Source organism: Calypte anna, chromosome 5A (assembly GCF_003957555.1).
Source record: "Calypte anna isolate BGI_N300 chromosome 5A, bCalAnn1_v1.p, whole genome shotgun sequence".
NCBI lineage: Eukaryota > Metazoa > Chordata > Aves > Apodiformes > Trochilidae > Calypte > Calypte anna.
In genome coordinates, this window is record NC_044251.1 from 38,712,160 (window position 1) to 38,724,823 (window position 12,664).

At 41.0% G+C, this 12,664-nt stretch overlaps 1 protein-coding gene across 1 annotated transcript in view; it reads right to left on the reverse strand.

The window, feature by feature from the left end:
- Window positions 1–12,664, reverse strand: part of KIAA0586 (KIAA0586 ortholog) — a 79,845-nt gene that overhangs the window by 46,325 nt on the left and 20,856 nt on the right. Inside the window, exons 16-19 of the mRNA XM_030452371.1 lie at window positions 8,198–8,383; window positions 7,116–7,303; window positions 5,809–5,916; window positions 4,878–4,958 (exon numbers count right to left, since the gene is read on the reverse strand). Of these exons, the coding sequence (XP_030308231.1) occupies window positions 4,878–4,958; window positions 5,809–5,916; window positions 7,116–7,303; window positions 8,198–8,383 (563 nt within the window). The remainder of the gene's footprint in view (window positions 1–4,877; window positions 4,959–5,808; window positions 5,917–7,115; window positions 7,304–8,197; window positions 8,384–12,664) is intronic.

Consider the following 12,664-nt stretch of genomic DNA (forward strand, 5'->3'; position numbering starts at 1 on the left):
ACAATATAAAAGTCAGTATTTAATTATGCAGATTGAACTTGCACATATAACACTTCATAGACCAACCCTGAATAATCTGCACTCATTTCTGTATTTTACTTCCCTGGAGACTATTGGAAATATCTACCATGACTCCAAATCAAAATATGGCACCAATTAGAGAGTCTTTCAGATATGATTGGAATATTAATCATTGGACTTTATAATAAAGTATCAAGCTTAAATTCTATTTCCCAAATTAAATTCAGATAATTAAAAGAATGTTTCAAATTATTAGGCAGTATAGTTTAATTTTGTTCCATTACCAAATGTCTATATGCATGGTCTTTTACTAAAGCCATCCAAAATTTATTAATGGGTTTCTTATTGACAGATTTGTAGAGAAATTTTCACAAGCAAGGTCAGGCCTCATTGCAGGTGCCACCTGTGATCTTTTCTCTGAAGAGTTATAGAGGTAAAAAAAAAAAATTACTGCCCCAAAGAGCATCTCTAGGAAACCAGGGCTAAGGAAAATAGGTTAACTTTGATCTCTGCAGGTTTTATATTTTGTGGTGGTATGCAAAATGGAAGCAAAAATGAGAAACAAGTCCCCACCTTGCAATTAGGGCATGTTTAGAGAGAGCAAAAAGTGTTTCTGATCTTAAATACTAGTAAGTCTGTTTAAAGGTGTTGCAGGATGTATCTGCTGCTAGGAGTTGGAGAACAGAGTCAGTAAAACTCAGAATCCATTCTGGGCTCATGTTAGCTGAGCATTTTTTTTCCCTCTGGACACAAGGGCTGGCCTTACGAAACCTCTTGAGTTCTGAAAGTCTGAACATAATTTGCTGTAGGTGCAACCACTGATCAAAAATAAAGTGTGCAAATCATAGAATCATAGAATTAGCCGGGTTGGAAGGGACCTCAGAGATCATCAAGTCCAGCCCTTGACCCACTGGAGCAGTTGCTAGACCATGGCACTGAGTGCCACATCCAGTCTTTTTTTAAATGTCTCCAGGGACGGAGAATCTACCACCTCACCGGGCAGTCCATTCCATAGCCTAATCACCCTCTCCATGAAGAAATTCTTTCTAATATCTAACCTAAACCTCCCCTGGCACAACTTAAGACTGTGTCCTCTTGTCTTGTTGAAGGTCGTCTGTGAAAAGAGTCCAGTTCCCACCTCGCTACAGCCTCCTTTCAGGTAGTTGTAGACAGCAATGAGGTCTCCCCTGAGCCTCCTCTTCTTCAGGCTGAACAGCCCCAGCTCTCTCAGCCTCTCCTCATAGGGCCTGTGCTCGAGTCCCTTCACCAGCCTGGTTGCCCTCCTTTGGACCTGTTCCAGGACCTCTACATCCTTCTTAAACTGAGGGGCCCAGAACTGGACACAGGACTCAAGCTGTGGCCTCACCAGGGCTGAGTACAGGGGCAGAATCCCTTCCCTGGACCTGCTGGCCACGCTGTTCCTGAGCCAGGCCAGGATGCCATTGGCCTTCTTGGCCACCTGGGCACACTGCTGGCTCATGTTCAGTTTCTTGTCAATCCAGACTCCCAGGTCCCTTTCTGCCACTCTGTGCCCAGCCTGGAGCTCCCCATGGGGTTGTTGTGGCCAAAGTGCAGGACCCGGCACTTGGCCGTGTTGAACCTCATCCCGTTGGAATCGGCCCAGCTCTCTAGTCTGTCTTCATCCCACAGGTGAATTTTCTTACAGTGAAATAAGAGCAGCTAATTCAACTATTTTTGGAAGATGGAGCTGTAGGTCTCGAGTCTGGAGGGCAAGGCTGCAATGGGAGGAGGCACAAGACCCCTTCCTGTGCCAAGGTTTGTGTTTTACAAGCTGGGACATCTTTCAGTAGTCTCCAAAAGTTTGAAAACAAATTATTTTTTAGGTTAGCAATCAAAGGATTGTCCCCACTCACCCAAAGGAGCACAGAGTGACAATACAACAACCAAGCACCCCAACAGGGCTGTTATAGGAGAGGGCTCGGCCCCTGTGCCCAGGAGTGAAACCCAGCAAGATGAGCCCATGGAAAGACTCCCCACAGCACCTTGCTTAGGTGTATTTGGATGAGGTGATGACAGGATGTATTATGGGATACAGGAAAGTGTCTTTTGGGATGGTCCAACACTTTTTATGTGGTATTTATTGCGAGGAAGCAGAGGTGTGGTCCAGGTGTGGGAAAATAAAGGGATAAGGGGACAGAAATGTCTGGTGGCAGCCTTGACTCTACCAAGCTACCAACCAGGATTCCAACTCCTAAGTATCTCTTAAATGTGCATTTTCCCATAGGGAAGGTAGAAAGAAAAGCCTAGGAAAAGGAAATACCTAGGACAGGGCCCTGAGGCCTTTTTACAATAACCACCAGGGAAGAAAAAAACAAACAAACCAAACCAAAACAACCAAACAAAGATTAAAAAAAAGGATGTGTCACACTACTACTTACTGTCTTCAGTTGTAACAGAATTAAGTTTTCATAATAAAAGGGGTGTGGGTGGAAGACAATAATAAGCTATTTTACTGTATATCTTTTTATGCACATTTTTTCATGAATCTGAAGCCGGTTTTATAAAAATAATTTTGCTTTCTTTTGATGTCTTAACTACCCCTGCCACTCCAGAGGTTTGTTTTATGCTTTCACATCGTGTTTGGCTTGCACATTTTTAAGAACATTGTCTGTGTGGTCATAGGCCAAACATATGTTTCACTTGGAACATGGTTTGGTATTGTGGTTAAAATATATCTGATCGCCAAAAATAAAAGATAAAAGCAATCCAGGAGAAAAATGAAGAAAAGAAAAGATGAATAACTATTATTCACATATAAAAAATTTAACACTGCAGCATTTTTCCATTACTTCTTAAATTGATTAAAATAAAGCTTTTCTTTGTGCAAACAGAAGACAGTGGCCCACGCTGATTTAAACTCCTCCCCTCCATTAACATAAGCTAATTTTGAAACTAAAAAGTAATAACCTTTTGATAGGTAAACAATTCCTTTCAGACTGTTTTAACTAACCCATAATGTTAAATGATCAGGTTTACTTTTAAACTTCATCTACCATGCTGACCTGTAGACTATAGAGTTAATATTTGATGTACACTCTAATCCTGGGATCAGGAGCACAGATGAGAGGTAAAAATAATACATTTTTTTTTCTAAATTTTGATTTGCACACAGCAACTCTGGCTCACTGGGAAGAAGATTGAGGAAAAGGCACTTGAAGAGAAATATCATTGAGCAACAGTCAGTTCAAGCTTCTGCTATTTACTGAGTCCTAAATGCAGCAGGAGGGGGAAGCTGCCACAGAGGCAAAACACTGCACAACACCCACGTGGCAAAATATTTCTCCCTTCAAAGACAGCTCTCACCTGGTGCTGCTGAGTTTCTGCTTCTGCCCCTGGTCTGAAGAAGGGAAATAACAAGTTGCTTCACCAACCTTGAGCATCTCTCAGGCCCAGGTCTGACTGAGAAGAGGTCAGCACAGGACATGATACCTTGCAAGTGTCCCTGCCCAACTAGATGATCTTCAAGGTCCAACCCAAACACTCTATAATTCTAAACCTTTTTAGGACCTCAAAAGTACGTAAAAATTGCTCTGTACCACAACTTTCTAAAAGAGAATCCTCAGAAAATATTTTCACATTTTAGAATACAGGTCACCTTACTTAAAATCTGTAAGAGCATCTTATATGTGCATCACATTTAGCATTTGAAATTGTGACATCTAAGTGCTATAATCACCACTGATTTTCATAGAATCATAGAATCCTAGAATTGGCTGGGTTGGAAGGGACCTCAGAGATCATCAAGTCCAACCCTTGATCCACTCCCACTGCAGTTCCCAGCCCATGGCACTCAGTGCCACATCCAGGCTCTTTGGAAATATCTCCAGACACGGAGAATCCACTACTTCCCTGGGCAGCCCATTCCAATGCCTGATCACCCTCTCCAGAAAGAAATTCTTTCTCATCTCCAACCTAAACCTCCCCTGGCACAACTTGAGACCCTGCCCTCTTGTCTTGCTGAGAGTTGCCTGGGAAAAGAGCCCAACCCCCCCCTGGCTCCAACCTCCTTTCAGGGAGTTGGAGAGAGTGATGAGGTCTCCCCTGAGCCTCCTCTTCTCCAGCCTCAACACCCCCAGCTCCCTCAGCCCTTCCTCACAGAAATTCTGCTGGATCCCTTCACAGCCTCCTTGCTCTTCTCTGGACCTGCTCCAGCACCTCAATCTCCTTCCTGAGCTGAGGGGCCCAGAACTGGACACAGGACTCAAGCTGTGGCCTCCCCAGGGCTGAGTACAGGGGCAGAATCCCTTCCCTGGACCTGCTGGCCACGCTGTTCCTGATCCAGGCCAGGATGCCATTGGCCTTCTTGGCCACCTGGGCACACTGCTGCCTCCTGTTCAGCTTCCTGGCAATCCAGACTCCCAGGTCCCTTTCTGCCACTCTGTGCCCAGCCTGTAGCGCTGCATGGGGTTGTTGTGGCCAAAGTGCAGGACCCGGCACTTGGCCGTGTTGAACCTCATCCCATTGGAATCAGCCCAACTCTCCAGTCTGTCCAGGTCCCTCTGCAGAGCCCTCCTGCCTTCCAGTTGATTCACACTTCCCCCCAGAAGTGTCGAGGGCTGCTTTTTAGAGGGCTGCTTTTATTTCTGTTGGATTCTAATACATCCAAATAAAAGCTAATTTTTAAAATTGTAATTCAAAGGTTATTTATTAACACACAATTATTTATAATACTGCTTATAGCCTGGAAGACTGTTTATAGCCAGCTCACAATGTGTATTTTTCAAGTTGCTAGTAAAGCAAACTAATTTTCTACATTTTGTTTTCAGTTATGACAGAATAATATAAATAAATATAGAAAGATTTAAAAGGAAAGGACAAGTTTGCAATATAATTACCTGCATGACATCAGTAACATCAATGAAATTAGTTCCTGGAATCTTTGTGTCTTCCTCTTCACTAGGTGCATCTTCTGGAGTCTTATAAAGAGAGATTGAATTTGTTAGATATTTTTTATTGGGGGAAAAAGGCACATTAAGAAACTCAAATCTAATGTATTTTTTACATCAAAAACTCTAGGGCAATACCTGTAACTCTTGCTAAAAAAATCAGTAATACAAAATAATGCAAAAACATAGCACATAAGTCTAGAAGTGTCCTATGCAATTAAATTATATTTATTAATATAATTTTAAAATAATAATCACTATTTTAGTCTGCAGTCACTGTCTCACTTAGTGAATACTTTGACCAGAGGACTCTGGAGGACCCTAACTCCCTAATTGAGAGTAGCAATTAATGCACAGGGAAAACAGAAGGTATAGTAACTACACAAAAATAATCCCTGCATCACCAGGTCTTCATACTCTCCACCCTGTGGACAAGACAGAGGGCCACTGGAATTAAAAATATGCAATCCTGCAAAAATGTGACCTGGTTTACAAGTTTATCATTCCACATACAGTGGTTAACCTTTTAGTTACAGAAAAGCTTTAACTACTGCTTATATTAGGTTAAAAACACATCTGAAAAGTTACAGGGAAGAGAAAAGCAGCTCCACACACACCATGCCACCAGGTGTACACACACACCTCTAGTAACCACTCAAAAACAGGCAAGAAGACAGAGGAAGGAAGAACATCCTCAAGCCAGTAGAAATAAGACAGACCTGGGGCAATAAGGGATCTCAGCTCTTAACAGGATAGAGAAATGCTCTTTTTCTTTTCCTAGAACTACCTAATTTCTCTAACTAAAATAGTTTTATTTATAAAAGAAAATATGCTCAATGACCACAAACTTGAATTCACAGACATTTAGACTAATCAATACCTGTATTACAGAATGGACAGGAGGAAGCACAGGTTCAGAGCATGGAAGAACTTGGTTTACACTCACACTGGCACTTGAAATACTGTCAATATCCACACTTGGTAACACCTGAGGGGAAAAAAAAAGTACCAGACTGAAACTCTTAATTATTAGCTCAGCTGCTACTGTTGATCTTTCCAGATCCCTTCTTCCACTTCCTATTCAGCCACTAAACTCCAGTGACTTCCTTACCTGCACTTGAGAATAACTCTGTTCTGAAAAGCAAAATTCTGTAATGTACATGAAATTAACCCAGAAATGTGCACCTCTTTTCTTGTGGAACCCTGTTACTTTGTCCTGCATGTGACAAGAGGTGAGTGCAACTGTTGAAAGAGCAGATTATGTGTTTGACTTGCAATTCCCTTACACTGTGCTGGCCTGCACTGCAGTCTGGTTATTGGCTTCATGCTGTCACACAGCTGGTAGAGTAAAATAAAGGGCTAGTTGTATTATAATACAGCTTTCTTACAGCACAGTAAGAAATTAATGCTTATTAGGGCATCAAAATGTGGTTTCTTTAAGAACAAAAGACTTCAATGCTTCCTTAATTCTTTGGGGGGAAAAAACCCCACCTAAAATATTTAAAATCTGGGTGAAATAACAGCAAAATGCATGTGGGTGGAAAGCTGTGATAGAGCAAGGGAACAAATCACACACACTACCTGCATTTAACTTTGAGTTCCATGAATCATTTGTATCTGAAAGGCAAGTGTAGGAGTGTGTATTTCTCAACAACTTGAATCCAAAATAATCAACATGGGAGAAACATTAACTTCCTTGACAAGAGACTCATGTGAAAAATAAAAAAACAACCAAAAGAAACCCATTTGGTTTGGTAAGGACTGCAGTGGCTGATTAATCAGGACTGAAATCCTTGATCTGACTATGATGTTTGAAACAGAAAACTTGAAGGCTGAAGTGTTCATCCAAGGAAGCTGACAGGTATTTTAATACTTTTTTTAATTGAAAGTTTGATCTGGCTCAACAATCTAATTAAAGAAAAAAAAAAAGAAAACCTGTCATAGAACTATTTTACAAAAAAACCTACAAAAAGAAACCCAATAGTTTTCTATTTTGGTTACATAATAAAGATAATTGTTAAAAAATTAATATTAGCACAGCATGACAACTTTTTGGTCCCTCCATTCTCTGTTTCCAATGCTTATCAGAAACCACCTACTGATGTCACAGTTAGTGATGGATGAGACTGTCTTTACTTAGCATTTATTAAAATAAGCAAACAAAAAATCACCACTTTTGACACATACCTGTACAGTCAGCTGAGGTGGATCTTTTTTCTCTGATCTCATCCCTATCACAGCTATGTTTGGCTTTTTTATTTCATCAGGTGGTTTTGGTGGCACTTCAGGAAGAGAAGTTGTAACTGTAACAGGGTGTGGTTTACCTATCACGACTCCAGCAGGCTGCAGTGAGATGTCACTAATTTGGGTTTGACCTAAGGACAGTTTAAAAATAATTAAAGAAGTCAGTAAATTAATAAGTTAATTATCAGTAAATTCTGGGTATCTGTGCTTTTCACATGAGACAGACTATGCAATTGCAGACCAATTAACAAGTACCATGTTAACACTAACTAAAGTACAGTGCCTCACCAGAGAATTTCAAGGCTTCCCCAGCAGAAACTGGAAATTCAACACTGCCACTTTTTGGAATTATTCCCTTTTCTTGACTACAGTGACACCTACTGCTGAAAATGAGAATAACTACATTGTATTTGCCATTCAAAAATTACATGCCATGCTTTCCCCACCTCACATTTTCCTGACCATATCCAAAATGTTACTATACTTGGTATAGCATCCCACAGATTTCTGTTTGAGGCACCCTTTTTTTTTTTTTGAATAATTATCATCATCAAATACCAATATAATACTAATCCCACCTGAAACAAGGCAGGGATAATTGTATTGAAGGTTCAAAAATACAGAAGCCATGGCTATAAATATAGTGTTTGGCATAATCCTACTGAAATCATTGGGCTGAAGGCATCCTAAACACTGAATCTAAGAGTCAATGATTCAGGTTTTGCTTATATGGATACCAAACTTAAAGCCAGAACAAGAACCCTAGAAATGTTCAAGTGTACCAAGAAAGCTCTGTACAAAGAAGCAAATAATTTTTTTTGTTGAGGTGTCACCAGATTTCCAGCATGAAGAATAAAGAGAGGCAGAACCAGAACATTTTAAGCTGTTCTCCCATGTGGGTTTCCCACAAACCTCTCGTGGGCCAGGGCAAATCACTGGCTTAACAAGTTGTAAGTTATGTTTCTATGAAGTAGCAGTAATTAACTTTCAAACTGCCCTTCTACAGGTTATTTATTTGCTCCTACCTAGTGGGATAGCCATAGGAATTAGGTGACCTTCAAGTGGACCAGAGACCTCAGGAACATCTCGACTTGGACTGAAGAGATACTGATTTTCTTGGCTAAGTGCATAAAAATGATGCTGACTCTTAGGGCTGGTTGCCACCTTCTGTGGGCGAGAAGTTTGGGTTCTTGCTGACTTCATCTTTGTACCTGGAACAAGAGCAGATAAACCCACGTGTCACCAACACATGCACAAAAATCTAATGTGACACACTACTCATTTCAGCCCTTCAAATCAACCAGCTGCACAGTTTTGCTTTGGGATGGAGGGAGCGAGGCAGTGAGACAGGAAGGTGGAATTTCTAAGTGTTAAGTCAGGTGTTGATGTAGTCACTGCAGTGAAAGAATTAAAATCACAATTTTTGAAGAGGTGAGTCTAGCAAATCATGGCACAGAATCACCTGAGTTGGAAAAGACCTTCAAGATCTGTTCAATATCTTTACAGATGATTTAGATGAAGGGACTGAGTTCATCATCAGCAAATTCGCAGATGACACTAAGCTGGGGGGGAGTGTGGATCAGCTGGAAGGCAGGAGGGCTCTGCAGAGGGACCTGGACAGACTGGAGAGTTGGGCTGATTCCAATGGGATGAGGTTCAACACGGCCAAGTGCCGGGTCCTGCACTTTGGCCACAACAACCCCATGGGGAGCTCCAGGCTGGGCACAGAGTGGCAGAAAGGGACCTGGGAGTCTGGATTGACAGGAAGCTGAACAGGAGCCAGCAGTGTGCCCAGGTGGCCAAGAAGGCCAATGGCATCCTGGCCTGGATCAGGAACAGCGTGGCCAGCAGGTCCAGGGAAGGGATTCTGCCCCTGTGCTCAGCCCTGGGGAGGCCACAGCTTGAGTCCTGGGTCCAGTTCTGGGCCCCTCAGCTCAGGAAGGAGATTGAGGTGCTGGAGCAGGTCCAGAGAAGAGCAAGGAGGCTGTGAAGGGATCCAGCACAAGTCCTGTGAGGAAGAGCTGAGGGAGCTGGGGGTGTTGAGGCTGAAGAGGAGGCTCAGGGGAGACCTCATCACTCTCTCCAACTCCCTGAAAGGAGGTTGGAGCCAGGGGGGGGTTGGGCTCTTTTCCCAGGCAACTCTCAGCAAGACAAGAGGGCAGGGTCTCAAGTTGTGCCAGGGGAGGTTTAGGTTGGAGATGAGAAAGAATTTCTTTCTGGAGAGGGTGATCAGGCATTGGAATGGGCTGCCCAGGGAAGTAGTGGATTCTCCGTGTCTGGAGATATTTCCAAAGAGCCTGGATGTGGCACTGAGTGCCATGGGCTGGGAACTGCAGTGGGAGTGGATCAAGGGTTGGACTTGATGATCTCTGAGGTCCCTTCCAACCCAGCTGATTCTGTGATTCTATGATCATCAAGTCCAACTGTTAACCTAACCCTGACAAGTCCTTAACTAAGTCATATCCCCATATGACTCTTAGATCCCTCCACAGACAGTGACTCCACCACTGCCCTGGGCAGCCTGTTCCAATGTCTGATAACCCTACCAGTGAGGAAATTATTTCTAACATCTAATTTGAACCACCCTTGGCACAACTTGAGGCCATTACCTCTTGGCCTATCACTTCAATGTGAAGAAAAGAACATTAGGATGGAATGAAACATACAATTTAGCAGGATAAAAGAAACCCCTGATTTAGGTTTGAAATACAGCAGTAGAAAAGTGAAAATATGAAAATAGAAGCAAGAAAGCCTGACATACAAAACAGACAGGATACAGAATACAGTCACACTGATCTATTGTTCACCTGATTAACTGCCTCAATTTTAAAAACATGCAGTTTGTCTCCAGCCACAATATTGACAGGTACCCAAACAAACAGGAAAATGAACAAATTCGTAGTTTAAACTCATTTCTACTGGAAAATAAAGCCATAACCAATACCTGTAAGTCTTGTAACATGGAGAAAGTACTGAATTTTTTATTATTTTGAAAAGGCATTGTTAAATTGCCACCCAGAAGCCATTTGTATGTAACAATGCCTAAGCATATAGCAGAGGAAAAACATTTATGGTAATGCTGCATTTCTCACTACAAAGTCATGCAAGGCCTTATTCAAACCATATTCTTCACAAACAATGGATATTATTAGGAAAATCATTAACTTTAATCTAAATGGATAAAAACTGCCTGAAGGATCCACAAAAAAGGAGTAAACAATCATGAATCAAACAGAAGTGCTTATACTGCTACTTTGCAGGCATTAGGAAAATGAACCTGGAAAGAATCACATTGGTAACCAACTGGATCTTCACTACAGCCTAAAAATATCTCACTCCTGTTTTTTCTGATCATCATGTTTCCTGTGTTAATGGCCACATGGCAACAAGCACCTTTTAGCTCTGTTCACATTTGATTTTGTCCTAATTAACTGAAGGAAAACCATCAACCATTACAAAACTTAGAGGTAATAAAGAGTGATAACATGAGTTTTAACAGCACAGACAAGCAGGTAAGGCAATCCATTCAAGCAGTGGTGTTTTTGTGCACACAAATGATGGGTTATATGCCTAGAAACAAGAACAGCAAGTCATAACTTTCCAGTGAGAAAGAGCAGGTCAGAAAGAACCATCCCTATAAAAGGGCTTTAAGGTCATGCTGGATAAACAAGACAATGAGAAATCACAGCACAATGCTGTGGTCAGAGGGATAAATGTAATCCTCAGATGTCTCAGCAGGATGTCAGTGAGGTGGAGCAGAAGATGAGTTCCAAATATGAGAATACTGCACTCAGTTCCAATTCTTTATCTCAAATACTAAAATAGATTGGACATCAAAAGGCCTTTGTAATTGTTTAGAGGAAAATCACCTGGAAACTGAACTAACAGTAAACTGAAGCAAAAAACTTGCTAGAAATCAGATACTATACTTGAAGCATCCCATTTGCTTTTGAACCAGAAGGTATCTAAGCCATGAGAAGAAGTAATGAAGGGCAGAATTTCTGATGTCTTTAAATGATGAGCACAGGAGTTTCTGAAAAGCATACACTGTGCAGAAAAACTGTTGTTTAGTGAAAAGACAAATTACTGGACTCAGTAACATAAACAGATACAGTTCAGTGGCTTGTGATCTAGAAGAGGTCATACCACAGGATCCAACAACCCCCCCTGGCCTTGAACTTTTGAGTAAAAACAGAAATTGGCAACATATCTGTAATACCACCAACTTGTAAAAACAAGGTTCTCCCAGCAAGAATGATGAAGTACTGTATACACACAGCACCTCATTTTAATTGCTTTCAACTTTTCATGTGCCCTGAAAAGTTTATTTTCACTAGGCACTTAATTAAACTTAGCTTTAAAAAGAAAAATAGTGTTTTACATATATTTATCAGTTCAAATTATGCAAGAAAAGAACTCCCAACTTTTTTTTAGAAATGCTCTTACTCATAAAAGTGTTAGTAGGATTTTTTTTTTTTCAAACTTCCCAGAAGAAACCAAGCATTAGTCACTGCAATTTATTTGCAAAGAAAACTGTTGAGAAAGTTATAAAATGACTGAAAAGAGACTCTCCAGATGGCCATTTCAGACTTAAATAAACATCCTTATTCTAGCACTGATTTAAACCAAGCTCAGTGGACTGTTCTAATGAAATAAAGTCATTTAATAAGTCTGGATTTTCCCTCCAATCAAAGCCAAGGCCAATGACTTCCAATAATTTTTAAGCCTTTATCATCTGGTACATCAAGGCCAGGAAGAGAATCTGTGGGTACAGATCCATGAAGGAAAGGACTAACCATGCCTGATCAGAGCAAGATTTCTTTCTCTCTTTTGTCTAACAATATTGTGCTTTAAAGTGCTCATTCAACTTCATTTCATTTTATGTACACTCCTAATGTACTACAGATCCATTTCTGATTTTTTTTATACTTTCCTGCCACAACAGCATCTTGCAGAACAGCAGCCCTCAAAACCATTTCACTGCTTTGTCTTCATGAGACCTATGTGAAACACAGAAGTATTACTTCTCTGGTTTATTGGCAAGATGTAGGAAAGCACAGAAATTAAGCAGCTTGACCAAGTGTCTTGTAAGAAGTGCCAAAGACAAGTAATGTCAGTATCAAAGAAAGGCTGACTTCAGCCTAAAGCCATGAAAAGGACAAAACTTGGAAACAGGACACATATTAATTGAAGTGCTACTCTTGTAAGCAAGATGCAAAAAATTCCTTACTCCTCCTTTCTTCCCCTTGATAAGGATACAAGAGAATGTCTCATTTTACTTACTGCCAAGATAGGAGACAAAAACATAACTTTCTCTGACTGCAGTCTGAAATAGAGAAACATTTTATGGAGGCTTTATTATTGCAAACACACATGGTGCTGAGCTGCTGCAGCATGACTTAATGACTTGGAAGAGAATCACACTGGGTAAAGGCTATCCAGAGTTCACTCTCTTTTCCAGCAAATAGCTTTTAAGCTGTATTTGTCCCACG